The sequence below is a fragment of the Primulina tabacum genome, chromosome 9 (assembly GCF_025594145.1).
Source record: "Primulina tabacum isolate GXHZ01 chromosome 9, ASM2559414v2, whole genome shotgun sequence".
In the NCBI taxonomy this organism is placed as follows: Eukaryota; Viridiplantae; Streptophyta; class Magnoliopsida; order Lamiales; family Gesneriaceae; genus Primulina; species Primulina tabacum.
The window spans coordinates 33,025,602-33,052,485 of NC_134558.1; the positions used below are offsets into that span (position 1 = coordinate 33,025,602).

Sequence of the window (26,884 nt, forward strand, 5' to 3'; positions counted from 1 at the left end):
CTCGCTTGTTGACTAATAATTCCTCCATTTCTCTCGATCCAGACACGTATATAATTATTAATTTTAAATAGTAAGTTATCTGATATTGTCGTTTAGCAGTCGGAGAAGATGGCGGCGGCGGCGGCGGAATCGAGCAGTAAATATGCAGGTGGCGTGGCATCGGAGGACTCCTATATCGGCAGCTTAATAAGCTTGACTTCGAAGAGCGAGATCAGATACGGAGGCATATTGTACAACATCAATACCGAAGAGTCCAGCATCGGATTACGCAATGGTGAGAAGGATCAATCATTCAGTAAACTGTATTTGTATTTTTCTAATTATTTATAATTTAATATTGAGTGTTTTTGTCTCTTTCTTGGAATTTTTGGAAATAGGATCGTGATTCGTGGCTGATCTATTCGGTAATCCGTACTCAAAATTCTGTGAATTTTGTCTTTTTATATTTGTGTACTTTCAAAAACTAAGATTATATGGCATAGAAAGTTCGAGCATATATCAGAACGAGGGTTGAAAATTTCTCAGAACGAAAACGGCTGTCGGTAATTACAAAAGTGTCATTACGCTTTTGTGAGCACTGTGTTACTAGTTAATAACACAGATTAAAGTTTGACACTTCTACTGCCAGAAGCAAAAGTACATTGGAGCTGATTTATTCGGATGTTTGGCAAGCACCGGTTGTATCCTTAGGAGGAGCGTACTTTGTCTCGTTCATTGATGATTTTTCTAGGAGATGTTGGGTGTATCCAATCAAGAAGAAATCAGATGTTCTCCAAGTTTTCAAGATTTTAAAGCGCGGGTTGAACTTGATTCTGAAAAGAAAATCAAGTGTCCGAGGACTAACAATGGAGGAGAATATACCAGTGACGAATTTGATGCATTTTGTCAACATGAGGGCATCAAAAGACAATTCACGACGGCTTACATACCTCAACAGAATGGAGTGGCAGAGCGGATGAATAGAACCTTGTTGTACAGAACAAGAGCTATGTTGAGGATTGCAGGTCTAGAAAAGTCATTTTGGGCGGAGGCAGTCAAAACCGCTTGTTATATTATCAATCGTTCTCCTTCAGTGGCGATTGATCTGAAGACTCCGATGGAGATGTGTGCTGGGAAGCCGACAGATTATTCTCATTTACATATATTTAGAAGCCCTGTGTACGTTCTGTACAATGAGCAAGAAAGATCGAAGTTGGATTCGAAATCCAGAAAATATATCTTCTTGGGTTATGCTGATGGAGTAAAAGAGTTTCGCTTGTAGGATTCTACTGTTCACAAGCTTGTCATCAGCAGGGATGTTATCTTCGAGGAAGATAAAGTAAAGGGAGACAAAGACACATTGAATTCAGAAACTGCTATATTTCAGGTGGAAAATAAGACGGACGAAGGTCAAGTTTCTTGTGAAGCAGTACCAGAGCACGAAGAACAAGAACATGTTGAGTCTGAAGTTTCCAATGTGAGGCAGTCAACTCGAGACAGAAGACCACCAGGTTGGCTTTCAGATTATGTCACTAAAAGCAATATTGTATATTATCTATTATCAGAGGATGGTGAGCCATCGAGTTTCCATGAGGCTACTCAAAGCTCGGATTTATCCTTGTGGATGATAGCAATGCAAGAAGAATTGGAAGGCATTGGACGACAATAAAACTTGGGATCTTGTTACACTAACACGAGGGAGGAAAGCTATTGGAAACAGATGGGTCTATAAGATCAAGCGATGATGGCAATAACTGTAACGCCCCGAAAATTTAAAGGTCCACGCGAACCACATGCATATAAATTATTAAATTCTTTGTATTTTGATTAAAATGTTTTAATTGCTAATTAATTATGTGACATACTTGTTCATATGTTAAATGAGATTTTTATTGTCATCATGCATAAAATTGTATTTTTAGGAATATTCAAAGTGACGATCGAGGAACGGGGATCGAGGGCTGAAAAATGTCAAATGTTTTTATTAAATAATTGTTTTTGATTATTTAAAATATGGGTGATGCTTTTTATTATTTTTGAAGATATGGGGTTTTGAGGTGATTTTATACGCCGGGACGTAATTTTTATCGGTGTTAGATTTTCAACAAAAATACGAACTTTTTGGCAACCCGGCTATTAAATTCACAAACTATTTTTACAAAAACTATTTTAATATTTTAATTAAATTCTAATTAAGCATTAATGGACCTAATTAATCTCTTAATGGGCCTAAGCCTAATTAGTGATTAATTAAACTATAAAATACTCAAAACCCTCCCATTAATTCATTAACTCACGCCCACCTCTTTTCCTCAATTAAAACTCTTCCTTGGCACTCCATATACACGACATCATACACAAATTATTTTGGAGAAAATTTCGAAGGAAGTTTCAAAGGTTGTCAAGACTAGGCCCTCCGCGTCAACGTTTTCGTCGTCAACGGTTTTTCGTGCGTTTAAAACGCAAAGGCACGCCTTAATCTTCCTTTTCTCATCCATCATATCATATTATTGTTTAAATAATTTATGCATGAAGCACATGAAAACAAGTTTCTGAAATTTTCGGATTTCTACACTATTGCATGTTATGCTCATGATTTTGAATCCAATAAATTGTTTTATGATACTAAGGGGCTGCCATGATGTCTAGGTTTGGTAAAGTAAGGTTTCTACTTGTTTTGGAGTCCCACACACCACACGTAAATCGCCTGAAACAAAGAAAGAAAAGAAACAAGAACATGCAGAAACCGTGAACTTGCTGTCATGGGTTTAGGGGATCGGGTTCCTTGTTCCGGGGGTTGGCTTGGCTTTGGCTTGGGCCAGGGCATCGGCCAGGGGCTTGGTTGAGTCTAGGGTAGAGTCCTAGCCAAGCTAGGACTCGAGTTTGAGGGCTGGGAGGAGTCCTGAAGCAAGAGGACTCCTACCCGAGAGCAAGAGCAGGTTGGTGCAGTTGGGTGCGCGGCTTGCAGGGGAGGGAAGGCAGGTTCCAGGGCTCGTGGGTTAGGCTTAGGGTGACTCATTAGGGTCCTAAGAAGGTACACAACATGTTGGTTCAAGGGCTGGGGCGTCGGTCTAGGATCTAGGCACCAAACAAGAGTCCTAGGGTCATTACAACTCTCGGCCAGCATATGAATCTTTAGGGGGCTCACATTTTTGGCTTTGGGTAAGGTTTTCTAGTGGTTTAAGGGTCCAGTAGGTTACTTTAAGATGTTGGTCAAGTTTTGGATTAACATGGTCCGGGAGTAACTCGTGAAAATCAAAAGTTGGCTCGGGGTCGAAGTTTAAGTGTCAAATAGGGCTTTCAAAAAGAAGAAAATTGGAAAACGACTCACGGGGGTCGAGTCGTGGTCCATAAGGGCTAAAATAATATAAAAAGACTAAATTTAGAATTTAGGAATTTTATATTAAAGTTTGGGATTTTTCGGGATTAAAACACCGTCAAAACAATTAAATAAGGATAAATGAAAAGTCTAAGTTTTAAGCCAAATAAAATTATGGGAAAATTAATTTAGGCTTAAATAATTATTTGGGACATGTTAGAGTCATGAAATCAAGAAAAAAGTCGAAAACGTAAAATGTCGAGTCCAGGGGTAAAACGGTCTTTTTACACCGGAAATTAGTAAAGGTTATGGCAGTGCCCTAAATACTGTTTTTATGATATTATGATTATTTTTAAATGTTTATGATTAAATTATGATTTTAAAATGTCTATTTGATTTTTATGATTTATGGAAGACATTTAAAAGACATGTTTCATGCTTGGTTTCAAAAACAAAATGTTATGTTATGCATGATTTTTATAAAGTGATGAGAATGTAAATGTTGAAGGATGTGAAGTGATTGTGACTAATTCGTTAATGTTGGCGACGTCGTGAGAGTTATGGTCCCAGTGGGAGCCCGACGATCGTGTTTCCATCATTGCGAATATGTGGTAACGATTTTGTGGTAACGGAAGAATGGGAATATCGTGAGGGGAAAAAGGCCCCAGAGGGAACCCATTTATGGGAAAAGGCCCCTGAGGGAACCCCGACGAGCGTATTTCTATTCGATCATGATAGGCCAGGGCCCAGTTGACCGGTGAGAGTGTTGCTGGTGTCCCCCGCCGCCCAGTACTGAGGTTTCACGTAGATGGATCCATCGTCATGTCATGTCATGTCAGGAAAGTCACAATTAACGATCTGAATTCAACAAAGGAAAAAAAAGGAAGTGTTCATGATTATGTTTAAGGTTTTATGTCATGTCATGTTGAGGAAAAGGAAATTCATGTTTGCATGTCATGAAAATGTTCATGTTTAAGTTTTATGCATCATGAAAATGTTTACGAAAATGTTTATGTTTATGCATCTTCATGAAAACGATATTTTAAGTACAAATATTTTTCACCGTTATATGTTGACTGTATTACGTATTACTCGTTATAAAGATTATGGTGTGTTGAGTCTTTAGACTCACTAGGTGTGATGGATGCAGGTGGTATTGAGGGAGAACTTGATGAGTGATTTGACTGGACTGAAGGCGCACACAACCCGAGGACCAGCGCTTCTACTTTTTCCGCATTATGACTTTTGACTCATGCTTTATGATTAAAGATTTTTAAGATTTTTTATTTATGCATTTGAGAGATTTTTGAGAGGTTTAGTATGGGCTATTCTTTTCAAATTATTGTTTTTTAGGTTTGGTAAAATATGCGATGATTTCATTTTCTCACTATTGCACATGGTTTTTAAAATGCTAGCTGGTTAATGTTTAATTTTAAAGGGTTAAATATTTTATAAAAATATTTTCGTGAGAGAAAGGTACATGGCCGAAAATTGAGTGTTAAAAAAAAAAAATTCTAGTACTTTTAAAGCAATAAAAGGGCAGGACGTTTCAGGTACCGTGCTAGGTTGGTGGTAAAAAGGTATGCTCAAAAAGAAGGCATTGACTTCAATGAGATATTTTCTCATGTGGTTCGGCTTAAGTTATAAAAAGCGAGCGCCTGGCGACAGGCGCAGCCAAGGCGCATCTTTTGCGCTTGGGTGATACTGTAATCAAGCGCGCGCCTAAGCGTCCCAGGCGCACCTCATTTGAAAGGCGCGCGCTTGTGCGCCTATGTCAATAAAGCCAACGATTCTATACATATTAATTATAATTAAATCCCAACAAGTTTTAGGCCCAATTAACAAACAGAATCCCTATTTTATTTTCTACAAAGCCCTGCATGTGTGCGTTTTCTCCCTAGTGAGACAGAACTCAGCGACCTCTCAGTTTCTCTCTGTGTAGCGACTTTGCGTGCAGCGGCCTCTCTCAGACTTTTTCTGGTTCATCAAAAACTGTGAGTTTTCATACTTATTTACATACTAAAAACGATAAAATATTATGGAAGAAGTTGGACACAGTCCACGGAATATATGAAAGCATGTTGCAGAAAATTTTTGTAGTGGTTTATACTTTATATGATGATTGGAGCGGATCAGGCTATGAAAACATATGCTATCCACACTTTTAAAGTCATAGCCTTATTCAAATCCTTCCCAGTAGCCACACCTGATCGCTGCCGGTTGTGAGTAGATAAGCCAAATACTCTAACGTCCAAACATTTTTTTTTCATGTTTGCTGTCGTCTGTCCAATTGAATTTACTGACGTAATCTGTCTGTAATAGCATTTGGAGTTGGTTTGTTTATTTTTTAATACATTATTATCAGAATTATGAATGAAGTATGAACTAGAATTATTTGATTTTTAATGAAATATTTTCCAACTTTTGATCTATCTTATATAATCCCGTAACCTGTTGATGATTGAATTATTTAATATATTGTATTCAGCAATATATTTATATTTTTAATTTTGTATTTCAGCAATTTATTGCAGAATTCTAGAATAAAGCCTGTTTTTGCCGATAAAAATGTCAAATTCTGAATCACAAACCCTTCGAAAAGATCCAGCATGGAATTATGCAACATTAGAAGACCCAAAAAATACCAATAAAGTGAAGTACAATTTTTGTGGGAAAACAACTAACGGTGGGATTTATCGACATAAACAACATCTTGTTGGAGGCAATAGGAATACAAAAACTTGCTCAAAATGTCCAGAGCACGTGAAAGAAGAAATCAGCTTTTATATGTCAAAAAAGAAAGAATTGAAAAATCAAATGGATGCAATCCCTCACTTTGATGAAGTTGCAGAACAACAAGAATATTTGGAAGTTGAAGAAGATATACATGCAAAAGGGAAACGGCTTATTTCAGTTTCATTTGGTCAGCGTTCCAATCTTGCACCTGATTTTCCTGGGAAAAAATTAAAACAAGCTGGTCCAATAGATTTATACTTCCGACAAGATGTTGATGAGACTGTATCTCAAGGAAAGAAAAAAGATGCAAAGACAGCGAAGTTGTATGATGAAAACAAGAAGAAACTGAGGGAGTATGCAGTGCAAAAGTTCGCTAGATGGATGTATGATGCAGGTATTCCTTTTAACGCCGTGAATTATGATAGTTTTAAACCATTTATTGAAGCTGTTGGACAATTTGGTTGTGGAATGAAGCCCCCTACTTATCATGAAGTTAGAGTTACATGCTTAAAAAAGGAGTTGGAACATACAAAATTGATATTGAAAGAATACACGGATGACCATGTTAAATATGGATGCACTTTGATGGCAGATGGGTGGACTGATAGAAAAAATATGACATTGATTAATTTTTTGGTAAATGGTCCTCGAGGGACTGTGTTTATAGAATCAGTGGATGGGTCAAGCTATTATCACACGGGTGCGAAATTATTTGATTTGTTCGACAAATATGTGCAACAAATTGGGGCAAAGAATGTGGTTCAAATTGTTACTGATAGTGCAAGCGCAAATGTTTTAGCTGGTATGATTTTAACTTTTGAATTTTTATATTAGTAATTAGTTATATCGCTTTATATAAAATTATTATACTATTTAAATTAAAGTTCTAACTTCTAATGTGTAATTTGTTTATTGTATTTAAATTTTAATGAACATGACGTCATTTGGAAGCACAATATCCTCACTTATATTGGTCTCCATGCGCTGCTCATTGTTTAGATTTGATGCTTGAAGATTTCGTTAAGCTTCCTCACTTGAAGAAGGTATATGAAAGGGCAATGATGGTTAATGGATATATATATAACAGGGCCCAAGTTTTAAACATGATGAGAGAATTCACAAGACAGAAAGATATGGTTAGAGTAGGAAAAACTCGTTTTGCAACTGCTTTTTTGACTTTAAAGCGTTTTCAAAATCACAAGGCGAGTTTGAGAAAAATGTTTACACTCTGAGAAATGGACCACTAGTAGATTTGCAAAGGAGGCACGGGGTAAACGGGCAACAGAGGTTATACTAATGCCTTCATTTTGGAATGCGGTCGTTTATGCTGTTAAAGTGAGTGGTCCTATTGTGAAAGTTCTTCGATTGGTTGATGGGGAAAAAAACCTCCAATGGGCTATATTTATGAGGCAATGGATCGAGCTAAAGAAGCTATTGTTGCCTCATTTGATCACAAAGAGGATAAATATAAAGATATTTTTGCTATAATTGATCTTAGGTGGACGATACAACTCCATCGAGCTTTACATGCTGCTGGACATTTCTTAAACCCGGAGTTCTTCTATTCGGATCTAATATAGAAAATGATAATGAAGTAGTAACGGGTTTGTATAAATGTATCGCTAGGATGTGTGAAACCGAGGAGCTACTGTATAAGATAATGGAACAATTGCCAATGTACAAAAGGGCCGAAGGACTTTTCGGGATGCCCATGGCAGTCTGACAAAGAAACAAAAAATCACCAGGTAATAAATATTTTATTTTTATTATATGATAATTGATATGTAATTTTAATGTTCATTTTTTTATTTTGTTTCAAAATAACCAGCGGAATGGTGGTTGGCTTATGGGTGTTCGACACCCGAATTGCAAGTGTTCGCGGTGAAAGTTCTAAGCCTCACTTGTAGCTCATCTGCTTGTGAACGAAATTGGAGTGTGTTTGAATATGTGAGTACTAAGTATTAGTATTTAATTAACTATTAAATAAATTTATTATTTTAAAGCTAAAATTAATTTGTATCAAATATGTGCAGCTTCATTCCAAAAGAAGAAACAGACTGGAGCAAAAAAAATTGAATGATTTGGTTTATATCAAGTATAATAGGGCTTTGAGGCGCCGATATGATATGCGTGATACGATTGATCCTATTTCTTTGGCCGATATAGATGATAGTAATGAATGGTTGATGGGGGAACTAAATTATAATAGTGGTGACGAAAATGATCTCGTGTTTGATGATGATAGTTTGACTTGGGGTGAAGTTGGACGAGCTTCTGGGGTTGATGAATATGCCTATAATTTTAGATCTCGAGGTCCATCCTCTACAAAAGAAGCACCAGCTAGTACGAGTACATTAAATACGTATAAAAGAAGATCCACTATCCATCGTTATAACAATGAAGACGATGGAGAAATTGATTTTGGTGAAAACGATGAGGAATCAGAAGGATACAAATCTGGAGCTTCAGCTTCTGGAGATGATGATGATGATACAGTTGGGGAGGATGAAGATGGATTTGATGATTTAGATTTTTGAAGTTTTTTCCTTAATATACTATGATGGACTTACGACTTAATAATGAATTTTAGATGATTGGAGTTTGTTTTTTATTATGATTTATGCTACATTATCTGTTAATTGATTTTTATTTATATTATTTGTTATTTTTGTGAAAAGTATTTAATTTAAATAGTATAAAATACTTTATATATGTTGAATTTAAAATTTGTGTCAAATGCGCTTTACTTCGATAAAACGTGCGCTTCGCGCCTCGCGCCTCGCGCCTCAGGCTCCAAGGCACCCTAGCGCTTTATTGCGCCTTGCGCCCCAAATAACTATGCACTTCGGCTTACAACAGTCAGAGTAGTGTTGGCATTGTGTGAGGTGTTTGACCTTCATCTAGAACAGCTAGATGTGAAAACGGCGTTTCTTCATGGAGATTTTGAAGAAAAAATCTATATGCTCCAGCCAGAAGGTTTTGCGGAAAAGGGCAAAGAGAACTTGGTTTGGAGGTTGAACAAATCTCTGTACGTTCTCAAACAGGCGCCGAGGTGTTGGTACAAAAGATTTGATTCCTATATCATGAGCATTGGATACAACAGACTGAGTGCATACCCTTATACATATTTCAAAAGGTCTGGTGATGATTATATCATTTTGCTAGTTGTATGTGGACGACATGTTGGTAGCAGGCGCCAACAAAGATCAGGTCCAAGGATTGAAGGCACAGTTGGCTAGGGAATTTGATATGAAGGACTTGGGACCAGCAAACAAGATTCTAGGGATGCAAGTTCACCGAGACAGAAGTAACAGAAAGATTTAGCTTTCCCAGAAAAATTATTTGAAGAAAGTCTTGCAACGCTTCAACATGCAAGATAGCAAGCCAATATCGACCCCTCTTCCTGTTAACTTCAAGTTATCCTCAAAGATGTGTCCTAGCAGTGAAGCGAAGAAGATGGAGATGTCTCGAGTACCATATGCATCAGCAGTGAGAAGTTTGATGTTCGCCATGATCTGTACAAGACCGGACATTGCTCAAGCAGTGCGAGCAGTTAGTCGGTATATGGCGAATCCTGGACGAGAGCATTGGAGTACTGTTAAGAGGATCCTTAGATACATTAAGTTACTGGTTATGTTTACACTTGCAGGAGGAGCAGTAAGCTGGGTTTCAAAACTGCAAACATTCGTGGCATTATCTACGACGGAAGCAGAATATATGGCAGCTACTCAAGCTTGCAAGGAGGCAATATGGATTAAAAGGTTATTGGAGGAGATCGGGCACAAACAAGATAATGTTTCTTTATTTTGTGACAGTCAGAGTGCCTTGCATATCGCAAGAAATCCAGCCTTTCATTCCAGACGAAACACATTGGAGTACAATTTCACTTTGTGCGGGAAATAGTAGAAGAAGGAAGTATGGATATGTAAAAGTTCCATACAAAAGATAACACAGTTGATTTTTTTGACCAAGCCAGTGAACACTGATAAGTTTGAGTGGTGTAGATCCTCAAGTGGTCTAGCGGAAACATAAGCAACAGGAAATGGCAAGATTGAAAGGATGTGTGGAGATGTGTTTGATTCTCAATCAATCAAATCTCCAAGTGGGAAAAATGTCGGCAAATAATAATAACCAGTCAAAGAGAGGAGGCTGAGGAATTTGAAAACGTGGTTGGCAGAAATTTCACGGAAATTTCAGAAGACGTGTTTTATACGCATCTTCACAATGACAGAGGCTCTATAAATAGAGCTCCCCTCTTCATTCTGAAATCATCTCTTCTTCGAGTTTTCTCTCATCTTATAACATTTGAGTGCTTAGTTCTATAATATTTGTGAGGTGTTTGTATCCTGTATTAAGAGAGAGTGTGTTCTCTTTGGAAACACGGTGAGTGAGTTGTACACCACAAAATATTATAGTGAAATTCTTTTCATCTTACCCGTGGTTTTTACCCTAATAATTTTTAGGAGTTTTCCACGTAAATCTCGGTGTCCGGTTTATTCTTTATTTTCGGGTTTTATTCTCTCAAATTCCGCATGTGGGATCAACAAGACTGTTAATTCTTCTCCTGAACCAATTGATGCAACAGCTAGTTCTGCCTCTTTGTGTGTTTCTCCCAAAAGTACATACAGATTTGCAGCAACTTTTTTCGCCTTCATAACCAAAAGCGCTCCTTTCACAATTTTCATGATCCCTTTCTCGATACGGGTTTTGCACCCGATGTCATCCAATTGCCCCACGGACAAAAGATTTTTCGTCAATCCTTTCACATGTCGTACCTCCTGTATGGTGCGAATTGTGCCATCAAATATTTTAATTTTGATAGTATCGACCCCAGCGATTTCCAAGGCATGATCATTTCCCATGAATACAGATCCTCCTGAGACTGGTTCATAATGATCAAACCATTCTTTCCGAGACGTCATGTGCCACGTCGCTCTTGAATCCATAATCCATGTGTTACAAAATTTGTGTCTGTCTTCTGACTGTTGCCGCTTCGCTGAATAATATTTCACCACTGCCTGAAGTACTGGCCACATTTCCTTGAGAACTCTTGTCGATACTCGTACACTCTTTCTTGAAGTGCCCTTTACCGCCACATTTAAAGCAGTAAATATTTTTTTCTTACTTCTCGATTTTGATCTACCCCGTCTTTGGCTCCCACTGGAGTCACGGTCCATGAATCTTCCTCTCATCATCGGTAAAGCCTCTACCTGCTTCGAGGTTACCACCACCCTATCTTCCTTATTCTTGCGCCGACTTTCTTCTCCGAGAACCGCAGTTAAGACATCATCGAATCTTAGAAAGTCCATAAGAATATTGTTGGTTATGTTGATGATAAGTTGATCATATGAATCTGGTAGACTTTGAAGTAGAAGCTCTGCACGTTCATGTTCCCCAATTTTATGCTCCATGGAAGTGAGTTGGGCAAATAGAGTATTTAGTGTGTTGATATGGTCGGTTATTGATGAGGATTCCGTCATCCGAAGAGTATAAAGCCTTCTCTTTAGGAAAATCATGTTGTGTAACGACTTGACCTCGTACATCTTTGTCAGAGTATCCCAGATAACTTTGGCTGTTTTTATCTCAGAGATACTTGACAAAACTTCGTCTGCTATAGCCAAGTGTAAATTGGCAACATCATTAGCATGCATCTCATTCCACTTTCCATCGTACGTAATTTCCACCGACCTATCTCCAATAGCCACCAAGCAATTCTCCTTTCTTAAAACTGCTTGTATCTTTATTTTCCATAGCATAAAATTGCTTCCGTTGAACTTTGTTATCTCGTACCTTCCCGCCATTATGTTTAAAACAATTTAGTAGACTGAACAAAATTAATCCCGCCTTAAAAAAAAATCTCAAAAAATCTTTTCTGATGTGGAAGATCAGTCTAGGCTTCAACCACAGAGCATGCTCAGAATTTTAAGAAATTTTAAACCAAGGCTCTGATACCACTTGTTGGTCCCACGTGTGGAATTTGAGATAATAAAACCCGAAAATAAAGAATAAACTGGACACCAAGATTTACGTGGAAAACTCCTAAAAATTATTAGGGTAAAAACCATGAGTAAGATGAAAAGAATTTCACAATAATATTTTGTGGTGTACAATTCACTCACCGTGTTTCCAAAAAGAACACACACTCTCTTAATACAGGAGACAAACACCTCACAAATATTATAGAACTAAGCACTCAAATGCTATAAGATGAGAGAAAACTCGAAGAAGGGATGATTTCAGAATGACGAGGGGAGCTCTATTTATAGAGCCTCTGTCAGTGTGAAGACGCGTATAAAACGCGTCTTTTGAAATTTCCGCGAAATTTCCGCCAACCGCGTTTTCAAATTCTTCAGCCCGCTTTCTTTGACTGGTTATTATTATTTGCCGACATAAGAAGACATGATTTTTTTGTTCAGTTTTGAATGAGTTGATTGTGTTCTTGTATTTTCATTTCTATTAAGATTCTTGTATTGGTCATAACAGATATGTTCTTGTACCTATTTGTTATCGGAGTTTTGATATTTTGTAGCGGAAATAACGCGAAAGCTTGAGTGCCTAAGAAATGTGAAGTTGGTGCATTGAATTGGTAATTACCGGTTATATTCATGGTGATCATTGGTTCTATTCACGGAATTAGCAGGAAAATTTGAACGTGATAGTTCTCTTCACAGAATGAATTTGTACTGTATTAGATATTTGATTGATATTTACAATTTGGACGGATATGGCATGTGGCGGTACCCATGCTAGGCCACCGTCTTTTGAAAAACTGGAATTCTTTAGCTTTTATGACATTAGATATGTCAATGTTGTTCTCCACTTCAACAACATTTCTTTTGTTGATTTGAGGATCAGTTGAAAAGAAGAATGGACTAACATACATCGTTACATATTGATTGAGTTATGAGATTATATGAGTGTCAAGTACCTCAGTCAGTCGACATTGCACTTTTGTGATTGTAATCCAACATGATAAAGGGAAGTTAAGCACCTCAGTCAGTCAAGCTACCATAATAGTAAACTTGGGCATGTCTGGGGAGAACTATGCTCGTAGCTAACATGATACCTTTAATCTAGTCTATCTATTCACATTATTGATTTTGTATATGAAACTGGTTGTATGTAACAATTTTTTGTTTTCTATGATGCTTGAAATGTAATTATTGGTGCTCAATACCTTTGGCAGTGAGATCATTTGGAACAGAAGTTCGGAATAGGATGGCCCACAAATAACTCCAAGTGATAAAACATAAGATTATATTCTGTTTAGAGGAAGCGATATTAAGGTATCTATTTTGTTTTTCTGCTTCTTTGGTTTGTCTTGAATTGCTGATTCTTTCACTAGCTACACAACCCTGTTTGAGGACTAGGTCTAATTACCTGGTGGGATATCTCCTGATTTGGTTACTAAGAAATCATTACTTTTGAATCTGTTATTTACATAACAAAGGATGAGACATGTAATTAAGCTGAAGAGCATATGTAGGTCTCCGCGCATCTTGGAGGCTCTAGAAACATTTTAAGCGTACCTCATATGAAAACATTGTATGTTTGAATGTAATCGAATTTAATAGGTTTTGTATTTGCCTGTTCACTGATGAAATATTTGTTTTATTTTGTGTGTGTGTGTGTGTCTATATATATATATATATATATGTTCATAAAAGTACAAAATTCACATCATCAATGAAAAAGTTTACAAATGTCTACAATTTTTGCAAAAAGTCCACAGAAGTCCATGTTTACAAATCTTTGAAATTCTATAAAAGTCAATAAAAATTTATCAAATCCACGAAAATCTGTAATTTTAAAAAAGTCACTGAAAATCATTAAATCTATATATTGAATACACCCCACTTAGTCTCAATATACTCGTCCAACAACCCTCCACAAACTTGTCTTCCGGTCCCAGTGGATCTTTGGCTGATATTGGTTCCCATTCTTCACAGTTGGGGACTCCCTGGTTCAAATTTTCAAAGTGGTCTTCCTTTATATCAACCTAGAGCCCCAAATGCAAGTGGCAGTGGGCTAGCTGGGCCAATTTATTGACAGGGATTTTACGGTGCACTTAATGGGCTTCCTCAACTGCCTCAGCAGTCCTTGTTCCAACCACCTCCTAGCTTGGCTATTCCTCCCTCCATGCAACCCATGCAATTTTCTAGTTTCAGTTCATATATGCCAATGGAAGCATCAAGCCTGCCCACTTCTAATTTTCTGGAATATCATTGGTCCTTGGTTCCTAACAGCAATGTTTCTGCTACTTTAATCTCTACTTCTTTACCTTCATCCTTGTCTTTGAATGTTCACCCTTTGCATCCTGTGCCGCCTACACCAGAAAAAGGAGTAATCTATTGCCAAAGAAAGCTCCTATCTCTGTTATTCCTACATCAACACTGACCTCTAATTTGCAAATTTTGTCTCCTTTCTCTGGTTTAGCTCCTGATAATGCAGGTCTATCTTCAGTTGCTAACGGTCCCATGATTCCTGGCCCTGGTGCTGGTGTCTCTTCAGTAGCTGACAAGCCCACAATACCTGGCCCTGTTCCCTTGACCCATCTGACAATTTCTCAACCCTTAACATCTGTTGCTTTGGCATCTGGTTCTGTTCTGTTTTTGCAGAAACTTCGACAACTTCACATAAAACTCCTGGGCCGCTACAGAAATCTGGACAAACCATTGTGTCTTCACCTCAAACTTTACTAACTAGTCAGAAAGATGTGAAAGTAGTTCAGGTTTTACCACAGCCTTCATCTGAACCGTTGGTTCCTGCAGTGACGGAAGCTCAACCGCCTATACTACCTTTACTACCAAATACTCGAGCTCTCAAGGTTTGTCTCTTTAAATATATCACAAGCAGACATTTATTTTCATTCTTTCTGTATCTTCTTAAATCATCCTTTCAGATTGAATTGAATGCTACGAATGATGAGTATCTACTTGGTTCCCAACTGAATTTTACCGAACTCTATTACTACCTTTTGGGGTTACAAGTCGTATAAAATGACAGGAAGAGTGAGATCTTATGCAATGAACTAGTTGAGCATAATCATAATTACCCTTACGACTTTGAGAGAGATTACCCTTTTTTAAAAAAAAATTATCATAAAAACACATTGTCCTTTATAATACATTTAGGAAACCATTAAGAGAACATTCTTTTGTCTGTTTGTTTCCAACAAGTTTTTGGAAGAAATTATTGCAGTGTTTTTTTTATTCTATTATGTTTTCATGATATTATTATCAACAATTTTTTGACTTAATTTATGTATTTCATGACGTTTGATCACATTTGAAATACGTTTAGGGTTCTAATCTGTTTTGTTTAAAAGTATAATTTTATGAAAACCACTACTATTGAATTTGACATTTCTTTTCAACTTTCTGCTATGTGATCCTTGATCAACATATTTTTTTTATTGATATAATATTATTCTGACACCTCATTATATTTACCCAATGCGATACAATAAAAAATAAAGGAAAAACATAGTTCACGTCTTCCCTCCCCTGTCTGCCCTTTCTCCTTGCCCACATCCTCTATACACAAATGGTCACTCAGAGATTTTTTGGGGGGAGTAGTGAGATTGAAATCCTTATTTGAAGTCTGTGGGCTGATGTTGTGTGAGCGGGTATATGTAAGGGCATATATCGGACAGGTTGGACGTTATGAAGAGTGCAGGTGGAATGGTTAAGTTGGTAAACATAGGGTTGTGGTGGAAGGGATGATGGAAACAATTATCCGATGGATTCCTGTTATCTGTAAAACTTTTTGAAACTGTACTTGGGGTTTTGGTGCTTGAATCAACTAAAATTTCTAACGGAAATTGGTTATTGTTCCTCAAATGGAAATTCTACCGTTGGGCAATTTAAAATGTTTTCTGAAAATTGCAAGCACAATTTATGGGCAAGTTAGTGGAATGTGCAGTAGTGATCCATCAAGTGACAACCAGATAATCCTCCATTAAGTAGCAAAATCAGAACAGTGGCCTTAATTTTTCAATCCCTCGGTCTCTGGGACGACAAACCGTCCTAATTTGCAAAATATTTATTGCTGATTGTAGTTGAAGTTCGTAGCACCTCATTTTCTATTTGCTGATGACAATTTGGGATTGGGAAACTAATAAAATGTGGTTGGATTAATTATGTATTGTTTGTGTTTCTTTTTCGCCAAATGATGTTGGTCATCCATTGAGTAACAACTACGGAGGGCCTGGCGGACAAGGATCTGGGGTAATTTTTGAGGACTTTGTACTATTTTATAAATTACCAATTTCTCCAAGAATGATAATTTGTGCTTGAATAAATTTATATCTATGTTTGTTAATTTTATGACAATGATTTTAGAAGTAATTGGTTGTATCTTTTTTGCCATATAAATACATACTTGATTATGTATAATTACTATTTACTTCTCAACATGTGCACCTTTTCTCTGGCTAACAAAGGGTATGCAGACCAACTACCACATTGCACGCCCTGTGAGAAAGTTTACCGAAGAATTTGATTTTATGGCAATGAACGAGAAATTTATTTAAGGACAAAGTGTGGGGTCATTTGGGAAAATGTAATCAATCACAATCTAAATATAAAGTGTTAAATGAAAGTGGAGTTGATGAATATGATTCACCGGGTGAGTATGATACTGAACTGTCAAAGATTGAGATCAAGCCATCAAGGTTATTTTCATTCTTGATTGTTATCTGATCACTCTCTACATTTGGAACAAGATTTTAGGTTAACACTCTTGCTATCTTTGTGTGCTTGCAGCCTGTTTATAAGAAGGATGATTTTTTTGATTCCCTTTCTTGTAATGCTCTGGACAATAACCCTAATTATGGAAGAAGTAGATACTCGGAACAAACGAAGTTGGATCCCGAGGTCTCTCCTATTTGTTCTAATACTTTTTTTTTTACTTTATACCTTCTTCACCCTAAAACTGAGTGTGAATACTGGTTTTCCAACTCTCTCGAACGGGTTTTTCATAATCTTGGGTTGTTTAGCTGTATTTGCCCTTGATCTCCTACCATCGGTTTTAAGATTGGGCAATGCATTTTTTTGAAATGCAGACATTTGGAGATTTTTCAAGGTATCGGGGTGGTCGTGGCTCTGTTCGGGGAGTTGGTGGTGGTCGATTTCGTGGCTCTTACTATGGTGGAAGAGGTTATTATGGATACGGCTACACGGCTAGGGGTCGTGGTCGAGGTTTGCATACCTAGAGTAGTAAAGCATGTGTTAGTAATGAGGATTCGAAACCCAAAGGTTAATCTTGTCTACCGGGATAAATGTTGATCTGATACTTGCTATGATGCATAGAGAATCTTGGCCACTCTCGTTGTATGTCTGTATTTGTGGAGAACAATGATGGAAAGGTCTGTCGTGTAAATGTACTAAAATCTTTTAAGAAAATATTACATGAAGTTTGAGAAATTTTGTATTTCGAGGCGATCTATTTATATTTGTTTCCAGTTATGTTTTGGTAATTTGAAATTGAGGGGAATCAGGCATCAATTTTAAATTACTCTCGATTATTCCTTGGAGTAATTCTTTTGTTGTAGTGTAATTACATCGTTTGAAAGTTAATAAAAATGTAATAATTTTAACATGTTTTGACACGATCTTGATATGCTTTAAAAAAATTATCATAATTGTTTTATTATATATATATATATATATATATATATATATTTAAAATCTATGAATTTCAATTATAATTTTATTGTGTTTACAATAAAACAATAGATCAAATCTTAAATTCAGATCTTACTTGTCTTATTCATTTACATGTTAGCAATACAAAGTAATATAAATTACAAATTATACAACTTAAAATTCATCATAAATTACATGATATATATTATATAAATATGTAAACATTAAAATTTAAAGTTTATGTCTTACTTCTCTAAACAATAAAAAGACATTTGGAATCAATCAATCCAAATACAACCTAATTTAATTTTAACAAAGTATATTTGGAAAACTTCGAAATCTTTATGCTACTTTATCATGCAGGAGCTGCGTAGAAATAGATTTCTTAGCATCCTACAAGGTCAAATATTGGAGAAAAATTTATTTCGAAGAAAATGTGAAACCTTGTTCAATAGATGAAAAGCCACATAATTAACCATATTATATAGTTTAAGTAAAAGCTGTCCTATGTATACTATCCCAACCTTAATTCTAATGACATATGTTTTTCATAATTTTTTTGAAACTGTTTTACTGTATAATTATAAATTGTCTCTTACTTCAACTTATATTTATTTAAACCAAATCATTATAATTATAACTTATTAAAAGTTGAAAAAAAAATGGAGAAAAACAGTAAAATTTTCATAACAAACCAAATAGACATTTACATTTGATTTGAGTCATTCATTAGACATCCAAATGATCCTTTTTCTCCACAAGAAAAGTAAAACCTCTCAACGGGCCAACTCTCGGTGACTTAGGCATCTCCGGGACCCTATTCCCATCATAATCATAGTAGATCGCCCCCGAAAACTCCGGCGGCTGGCATTTCTCCCCCATCAATATCGCCTTCTGCCAAACCCCGATCTCTTCTTTCCCGGCACCGGAGTCCGGCCTTGATTTCTTGCCATGAACTAAAGACATGATCGCCATGCTGCCAAGACTTGTTTTCAGTTGCTTGGGTAATACTAATGGCGACTTAAGGGGCGTCTCCGGCTCAGTCGTTTCGGAAGCATACTTTCTTGGTATTTGTCTTGCATGCTTTGCACAGAGGGCGACTAGGAGTGACGCTGAGACAAACAGTCCTATTGCTAGAGGGATGGAGGAGAAAGTATCACTTATATGGATTGGGATAGGAATTGGACGAACCATTTTTTTGTGAGTTTTTGTTGTTTTGGGAATTGAGATTGCCTTAATTGAAATGGAAATGGTTTGGTGTTCATATATATATATATATATATATATATATATATATATAGGGGTCAGATAATTGATTTCCATGTATATAAATTGCAGGGTGCAGTTGAGAGGTGGGAGTGTGAGAGACAACTTCAACGATTCCACCTTCTTGGTATATATTACATTTATCGGATTTGTCAAGTCTCTGTTGTATTTGCTGCGCATCAATTGGATTATCAAGTTAGATGTCAACTTGGCTCGCTTCAATTGTTTTGATGGGGGTTTTATTATATCTATATATTTTATAGATTATTAGCCGCCAAGACGCACAATTGTAACATAATAATAAATCATAAAAACTCGTATAAAATTGTCATACATGTCAATTTTGTGAGACTGATGTCCCACACATGAAAAAATATTATTTTTTAAATTATGGACCAGGTCGATCGATCTCACATGAGACCTACTCATAATAAATATATGATGTGAAAATTTTCTCCGATTTATTAATCTAATTTTGGAACAAATAGAAGCTTTTATTTGATCCGCAATATTTATTCTCAATTTTTCGAAAAAATTGAAAAACTATATAATGAGAAGTTATATTTAAATCACGGCATGTGATATTTTTGGAATTAAATAAATTGTTTTATCATGTATGTGCTCATATTTTGATAATCTAAATTCAACTTGACTATAAGAATATTTTCATTGATTAAGCCTGAGAGTTGTAGTTGAGAAAACAATAAAAATAATAAGAATTTTTGAAAAAGAAAAAGAATGAGGATAACAGGAGAAAATTTTAGGGGAAAAAAAAAACTAAAAATAACACTTAAGATAACACTAAAATATCGTTCAATTATAAATAAATGGAAAAATCTACCAAATAAGTAACGTTTGAGATATATCAATTTCAGTTAAAAATTATCATAATTTAAATAATTTTTTATTTTGGGCTCTAACTATAGCTCAAAATTTGTTATTCACAAGCTCAAAATTATTTTTTAGATATTTTATTTATTGTATTATAATTTTAATATAAATAAAGATAAAATTAATAAGTAAACAAAATTATTATTAAACAAAAATGTTGATATTAATTTCCTTACATAGAGTTTATAAGCTTACAAATTAAAATTGTGAATGAGCTCAATACAAAAATAAAAAATAAAATAAAATAAAATAAAAAATAAAAAAATTCTTTTCCGTCGCAAATCAAATTAGCGACAGTTTCAGTGATGGAACTTAAATTAGCGACAGTTTAGGTAATTGAAATTTTTACGATAAATTTCTTATAATACATGTCAAATATATTATTATTATTGGGTACTATATTAAATCCTACATTCATATTTTTAATATTTTATTGATTATGCTAAATATAATAAATATTTTTAGAGAACGAAACATGATTTGTTGAATTTAATTTCAACTTTTTTAGGTGATGAAAAGCCAACGCCTCTTCGGGAATATACCATTTCTTTACTCCTAAACCGAAATCATGTTCGTGTTTCATATTATGTACTATAATTTGTTAGTCAAACAAACCTCGTATCTTTTAATTTTTTTCTCAATATAAATAGAAATATTAAATTATTAAGAATAGATTTATTTTTTATTTTAAAGTAAGACGTCACAATTATAATATATAAGATATATATACATAAAACTCTATTTTAAAAAAATATAAAATAAAATTATACTAGACCAATTTGAGTCAACTGCAGTGACCAAGTCCAAAAACATTTACACCTTTCTCAAATAAAAACGATATATACAATTGTGAAGATTGGATATATGAATGTTTGACTTCCTGTTCTGCGTTGACTTGCGCTGTACAATTTCCATTTTTTAAAATCAATGATTTGCAAATTGTTGAGGTTTCATTTTCTTTCAATCAGGCATACCGAATCGTGTTCATAGGTATCAATAACTTTGACCAATTTATGTACTTAAATGAATATCATATTACATTTATATAAATACACAAAAACTCTTATGAGATTGTCACATGAGTCAATTTTGTACGATGGATCTCCGACCTGACGTTATGCCAAAAATATAATTTTTTCACTGTAGGTATGAATTTGGTCGACTCTTCTCACTCATCGTGCTCATCTCATTACCCATCAATGATGTATCACTCATATATTGGATGTGATGAAAGATATCCAAATTTACATCAAATAGATAAGTCATTGGTGGCACAAAGGTAAATACGGTGGATAAGCATATCAAAACTCTATATATAATACAATTTTGATGTGTTGTATGTCAATCGTAACTACTTCCGTGTCCACCATTGAGGTGACACTACCTATTTGATATGACAAAACCCTATCTTCATCATTACATCGTTAAAAAAAAATAACTCGGGTAATTTTAAAACTCTGTCTTCACCATTACATCGATATATTTGTCAAAATTCGATGAATGTTTGGCTGTTTTAGTTGTGGATTTGTAAGCCATATAAATAATCATTGATCTTTAAAAGTTGAAGTCAATGATTAAAAATACGTAGTCTTTCAAATTGTCAAGTATTTGAATAATTCAACAAAATACATCGACATTAATAAAAAACTACCGTGTCCAGCGACTTTGCTTAATTTGTCCATGCAATATTTAATGCTACGTGAAACGGTTGACCTTACTTTGGAGTTTACAATTGGCCTCATACAATGATGTTTTAAAATTTGCTTCCATATTTTTGTATTAGGCTTTTTTTACATATTTTAACCAGAAAAATACGGCTTGTAGTAATCAATTAGATTATCGTGATGTTATAATTAGTCAAAGTTAAAACTTGTCGACGAAAGCGACCGACGCTTTCGGTTAAAAATAAATCTAGAAAGGAGACTAAGTCAAGCTATAATAAATGATTGACGAGTCCAAATATCGATATCACATATATTGATATTTAATTATTAATTTTTATCACTTAGCTTAAGCTAAACCCAAACTTAAATTTTTTTAAAAGGGTATTTTCATGCTTTTCTTGTAATATTAATATTAATTTACTCAAACTTGAGTTGCGAATTGGAAGAGTTTATAGTTGATCTGATCCAATATTAATATTACCCCGACAAATTAGTATCTTGTTATGTTTGTTATAATCTCTAAAATACCTCTATTTCTTTTATTTTTTTTTTAGTATGACAAATTAAAATTATTTAAAAGCTTTTTTAAAGAAATATTAAAACTTAGAAAATTTTGAATTTGATTTTAAATTTTTCAATCTTTTTTAACAACAATATTTATATACTAGTTATTCTTCACACACGATGCGTGTGTGTACAGTCTTTTTTATCATTATCGATGGACTAAAGTGAAATTTGACAAATTATGAAGGGATTAAATTGATATTTGAATTGTTGAAATAAAAATAAAAGTGTGTTGAAATTTAAAAACAAAAAACAAAAATGTAATATTAGTTTCATATAAGGGTAAAGTTGGAAGAAAAAGTTGATATACTTCGTATGTGGTTACTATCATGTCATCACTTTTAATAAAATAAAATAGATAAATAAAAAAATTATGCTCGGACCCTGGCTCAGCTAATAACAATGGGCCCAAGTCCGTAACACTAGTCCAATTGAAGTCTTGGTTTTGGATTGGGTTTAGCATTTTACTTGAATAGGCCAGGCCGAAATTGTCCTCGGTAATTTGGATTCAACATTGACCATTTGAAGTAAGTTACACATCCTAAAATTACATAATAGCCCAATATAATTTGGATTGGGCCTGGGGCGAGGGGCCACTAATCGAACGACGTCGCGGCATCTACTTTTTCAGCAATGATTAAATTATCCCCACTCGGTATCTCTCGCATAAAATATTATCGAGGCCTTCGCGGAAAACTAGAAATCAACAGCTCGCCTTCTTCAAATCTGATCGGAAAAAGAGAGTAACTATCACAAAATGGTGCGTAATTTATTTATTTTTTGGTTTACTTAATGGTTTTGTTGCTGGATCAGGATTTTTTATTTGTGCGGTTATGTATGAATTGAATTCTCGGTTTGAACTTTGTTTTAGATGTTTTTACCCCGATTTGTTGGCTGGTTTGAAGGATGGTGGAAACATGAGCCACTCGTATGAGATAATCGTTGAATTAATTGCTTCTCCAGAGTTTGAGTTGAATAGGGTTTGAGACATGAAAATTACCTAAAACTGACTTAGAGGTTGAAATAATTCTAGGTGAATTTTTCATGAAAATAGAAAATTGATGTTATTTTGGGGGGGTGGGCCTTTGGAGGAGGCTCAGTTTCCTTGTCAGCCTTCTGGTTCTATATATCCCTCTGTGCTTGTTGTACTTTTTTTTTTAGTTTGTCTGGGGATTTGTGGAAATAATATGTTTGATTTGTGAAAAGTGAACGATTTTGCAATGATGTTCAGATTACATGAATGAAATTTGAATTGGATTTCTATTGATTATAAATAAGATGAGCTTCTGCAAATTCGTTCTTTACTAAAAATATTCTATCTTGAATTTTTATTTGAACATCTTGCCTACAAGCACCGATTGTTTTATATATTTTCCACGTTTACAAGGAGTTATAAATTGTTATTTGCCTTAATTTACTTCTTTATATGTTATTCCACTTGATTGATGCTCTAGGATTTGGGTTTGCTTAAACTTTTGTTTATCAAGTGATTGAAAGTGAATTCGTTTGGTTTCTGCAGTCATCTCTTGCAGCTGCGAGGGCAGATAATTTTTACTACCCACCGGAATGGGAACCAAAAAAGGTACTGTGTAGTGTAATTCGTTTAATTGATTGTCATGATTAGTATGTACATATATTTCATATTTTTATACGCTCATCTCTTCAGGGTGGGCTGAACAAGTTTCATGGTCAACATGCTTTGAGGGAGAGAGCAAGAAAAATCGATCAAGGCATCTTGATAATAAGGTAATGTGTTAGGCAAGTTTAGTGATTAGTTTCTTGTTATTTTGTTTTTTTCTGAGGAACTGACCTATAGAAAAATTTTTGTAATTTTTTTTGTTTAATCGCAATTGCTCGACAAGAGAAATGTGCCGTGTCATCTGTTTGGATTAGGATTTCCTTTGGGAATTTTCACAGTAGAGCTGAACAATCAGCTTTTAGTCCATTTTGAAAGATGCTCCTGGGTGATACAAATCAATGAAATGATACTTTGAAAATTTATGGCCAAATGTCTCATTGATTATGAGACTATTTAGAGATTGGAATTTACATGGAATGCACTAGCTTGTATCCTGGACAGCGATTGTCATGTAAATTTTAGTTTGTTTCGATGAGGGCAATGTAGACCAGCTTCCCTCCATACAGGCAAAAGAGTTTTGTGATACTTCATAGGGCAGTTGGTCTGACACAATTTAATTTCCTGTGACTGGCCTAAGCATATTCATATCACAATTTTATCAATTTAAAAACGAACTGTGTATTGTGTCTGTCACAATTATTTTGGCGGTGAACAGACTTGTGACTTGTAATGGTAATTATTATATCATCGATGAAAGCATCCGAGTTGAAACCAATAATAAATGATTGTGCATCTCATCAATCATGCACTAAAGGAATAATCGTGTCTTGCAATTGACACAATGATTGAAAGTGTGTTGTGATATCTATAGTGTGTTTATGCTTAGGATGATGGATTCATAACCTATGCTCTTGATTTTACAGGTTTGAGATGCCTTTTAATATATGGTGTGGTGGATGTGAGTCCATGATTGCAAAAGGTGTGAGGTTTAATGCTGAGAAAAAACAAGTGGGAAATTATTATTCTACAAAGGTATACTGTTGTTTAACACAAATGCTCAACTAGTTTTCGTGCATTGTTGCTGTCGATAGTTATAGTCATCTATGCTGTTTCCAGATATGGAGCTTTTCAATGAAGTCTGCATGCTGCAGACATGAGATTGTCATTCAAACAGATCCAAAAAGTTGCGAGTATGTGATTATTAGTGGAGCTCGAAAAAAGATCGAGGAATATGATGCTGAAGATGCTGAAACTTTGGTGCTGCCGGTGGAAGATGGTGAGTTTTCTTTTATAAACAAATCAATCGCGTATGTCATAAAAACAACCCAAAACATAACCATACTTTTCCTGCCTTTTTATTGTCGGTTTCAGATAAGAACAAGCTGGCAGATCCCTTTTACCGTCTTGAGCACCAGGAGAAAGATATGAAGAAGAAGAAAGAAGCTGAGCCAGTACTGGTGCGTCTTCAGCGAGTTTCAGATGCCATGCATTCAGACGATTATTCCTTGAACAAATCACTGCGAGCCAAACTTAGGGATCAAAAGAAAAGAGTGGCTGAAGAAGAAGCTAGTTCTAGGAAATCCGGATTTGGTTTAAGACTTCTTCCTCGTTCTGAAGAGGATGCCGCGGCTGCATCGCGTGTTAAATTTGCTACCAAGTTTGAAAAGAATAGAAAAAACAAAAGGGCACTAATTCAAGCCGCCTCAATTTTTTCTGGACCATCCGGTTCTTCTGAATCTGATAAAAGACGCTTGGAGCTGGAAGCTAAAAGGAGGAAGATAAATGCGTCATCCGTGTCAAAATTGTTAGTAGGAGGATTCAAGCCATCATCATGGGCTCAGGGTCCTCCTGGTAAGTTTAACAGCCGTTGAACCCCACCCCACCCCACCCCACCCCACCCCACCCAGCTGTGGATTATAAATTGTTTGGTTCACTTTGAGATGTAGGATTGACACAAATAAACGGTGTTAAGTCTGGCCGATAGTTAGTAGTTGCTTTGAAGTCGAGATTAAATTTGCAGTTTTTGTGTATACCTGCCATGTACAGCCTGTATTATCTGTTGTATTATCTGTACTTTTAAGAAGGTATTGACTGATACTTAAAATGTCACTAATTATATTATAGGGCATAAAACCGGGAACTTGGAATGATTTCTCTCCAAAAACATGATATATCACGAACAAAAGATGATCCTTGTAATTGGATTGGAACACATCACATACATTCTCTGCTTGAGACCAACTTGTACTTGGTATCTTTTGTAATAGTAAATAAAATAAAGCTTGTCGGTATGTGTATTTTTCAACAATACATATTATAGGATTAAAAAACAATGCATATTATATAATAATAATAAATAAAATTTATATTGAAGAATATTTTTGAGAATGGAAGATAAAGATTGCAGAAGTACTTAATTATTCTAGTCTCGTGTTGCTCTTGAATCTTGATGTTACATGAATAGGGTGTAACGCCACACGAACGTGTATATTCAAATGTTGTGGTGTAACCTATATTTTCCTTAAGAAAAATTGTAATTTCAGTTTTGCAAGTTGATTTGTTTTTTGTTTTAGTCATGTTATTTTTCAAAGTTTGATTTTCATCCAATAACTATGATTTTTTAAAATATATTTTAGTTGGAAGCCATTAATGACATTGATTCTCTCTTATGTGACTCGTATAACAAGAATAAAATCTATGTTATGTACATTAAAATCATCTAAGCAACATAATTAAGTTACATAGGATATGATCGTGTCAAATAAATAACATTAGGTGGTTTTAGTTGTCTTGCCCAAAAAAAAAAAAAACTAGAACAAAAAAAATCTCTTTGCTAAATAAAAAAAATTTCGTTACTTGGTGAAAATAAAATTTTGACAAGTTACAAGACTAAAATCCAAAACACATCAACTCACATAACAAAAATTAAAATTTCCGAATTTTTAGTTTTGGTCGACTTTTCTCCGATAATCTTGGAGCCAAAATCCTTCTATTTTGTTGTTGATTTTTGTCTCATTTTTTCTCATCTGACTTGTACAAAAGAATGCTTTTAAAAAATAAATCTCATTTATAAGACAACATAACATGATGGACAAGAAAAAAAAAGCTCGATTTTAAGAATAGATGGCTAGTGTAGTAATACTTACAAGTTATAATAACATGCCGTAAACAAAAAAAATATACCGAGGAAACTATATTGCATTGCATGTACTGTAAGCAAGTATAAAGCGAACTTTGT

General features: G+C 35.0%; 3 protein-coding genes and 1 pseudogene across 3 annotated transcripts; 3 read left to right on the forward strand and 1 right to left on the reverse strand.

Moving 5' to 3' along the window:
* On the forward strand, window positions 1–17,249 carry LOC142504426 (protein decapping 5-like; annotated as a pseudogene).
* LOC142555315 (uncharacterized) lies at window positions 7,767–8,687 on the forward strand. The gene is made up of 3 exons (XM_075666132.1): window positions 7,767–7,779; window positions 7,863–7,981; window positions 8,068–8,687. Exon 3 carries the CDS (start codon window positions 8,161–8,163, stop codon window positions 8,569–8,571), a length of 411 nt encoding a protein of 136 aa, XP_075522247.1. The 5' UTR covers window positions 7,767–7,779; window positions 7,863–7,981; window positions 8,068–8,160; the 3' UTR covers window positions 8,572–8,687.
* Window positions 17,250–18,411: 1,162 nt separating the features above from the next.
* Window positions 18,412–18,876, reverse strand: LOC142504427 (uncharacterized). Its single transcript, XM_075617295.1, has one exon. It carries the CDS (start codon window positions 18,874–18,876, stop codon window positions 18,412–18,414), a length of 465 nt encoding a protein of 154 aa, XP_075473410.1.
* Window positions 18,877–22,710: 3,834 nt separating this feature from the next.
* On the forward strand, window positions 22,711–25,779 carry LOC142555316 (uncharacterized). The gene is made up of 6 exons (XM_075666134.1): window positions 22,711–22,827; window positions 23,587–23,649; window positions 23,734–23,813; window positions 24,570–24,678; window positions 24,763–24,922; window positions 25,018–25,779. Exons 1-6 carry the CDS (start codon window positions 22,825–22,827, stop codon window positions 25,515–25,517), a joined length of 915 nt encoding a protein of 304 aa, XP_075522249.1. The 5' UTR covers window positions 22,711–22,824; the 3' UTR covers window positions 25,518–25,779.
* The last annotated feature ends 1,105 nt before the right edge of the window (window positions 25,780–26,884 follow it).

Coding starts and splice junctions, on each gene's coding strand:
- LOC142555316 (XM_075666134.1), top strand. Junction 23,650..23,733: donor CGGAATGGGAACCAAAAAAG/GTACTGTGTAGT, acceptor TCATCTCTTCAG/GGTGGGCTGAACAAGTTTCA. Junction 23,814..24,569: donor CAAGGCATCTTGATAATAAG/GTAATGTGTTAG, acceptor TTGATTTTACAG/GTTTGAGATGCCTTTTAATA.
- LOC142504427 (XM_075617295.1), bottom strand. CDS start 18,876: ATGGTTCGTCCAATTCCTATCCCAATCCATATAAGTGATACTTTCTCC.
- LOC142555315 (XM_075666132.1), top strand. CDS start 8,161: ATGCGTGATACGATTGATCCTATTTCTTTGGCCGATATAGATGATAGT.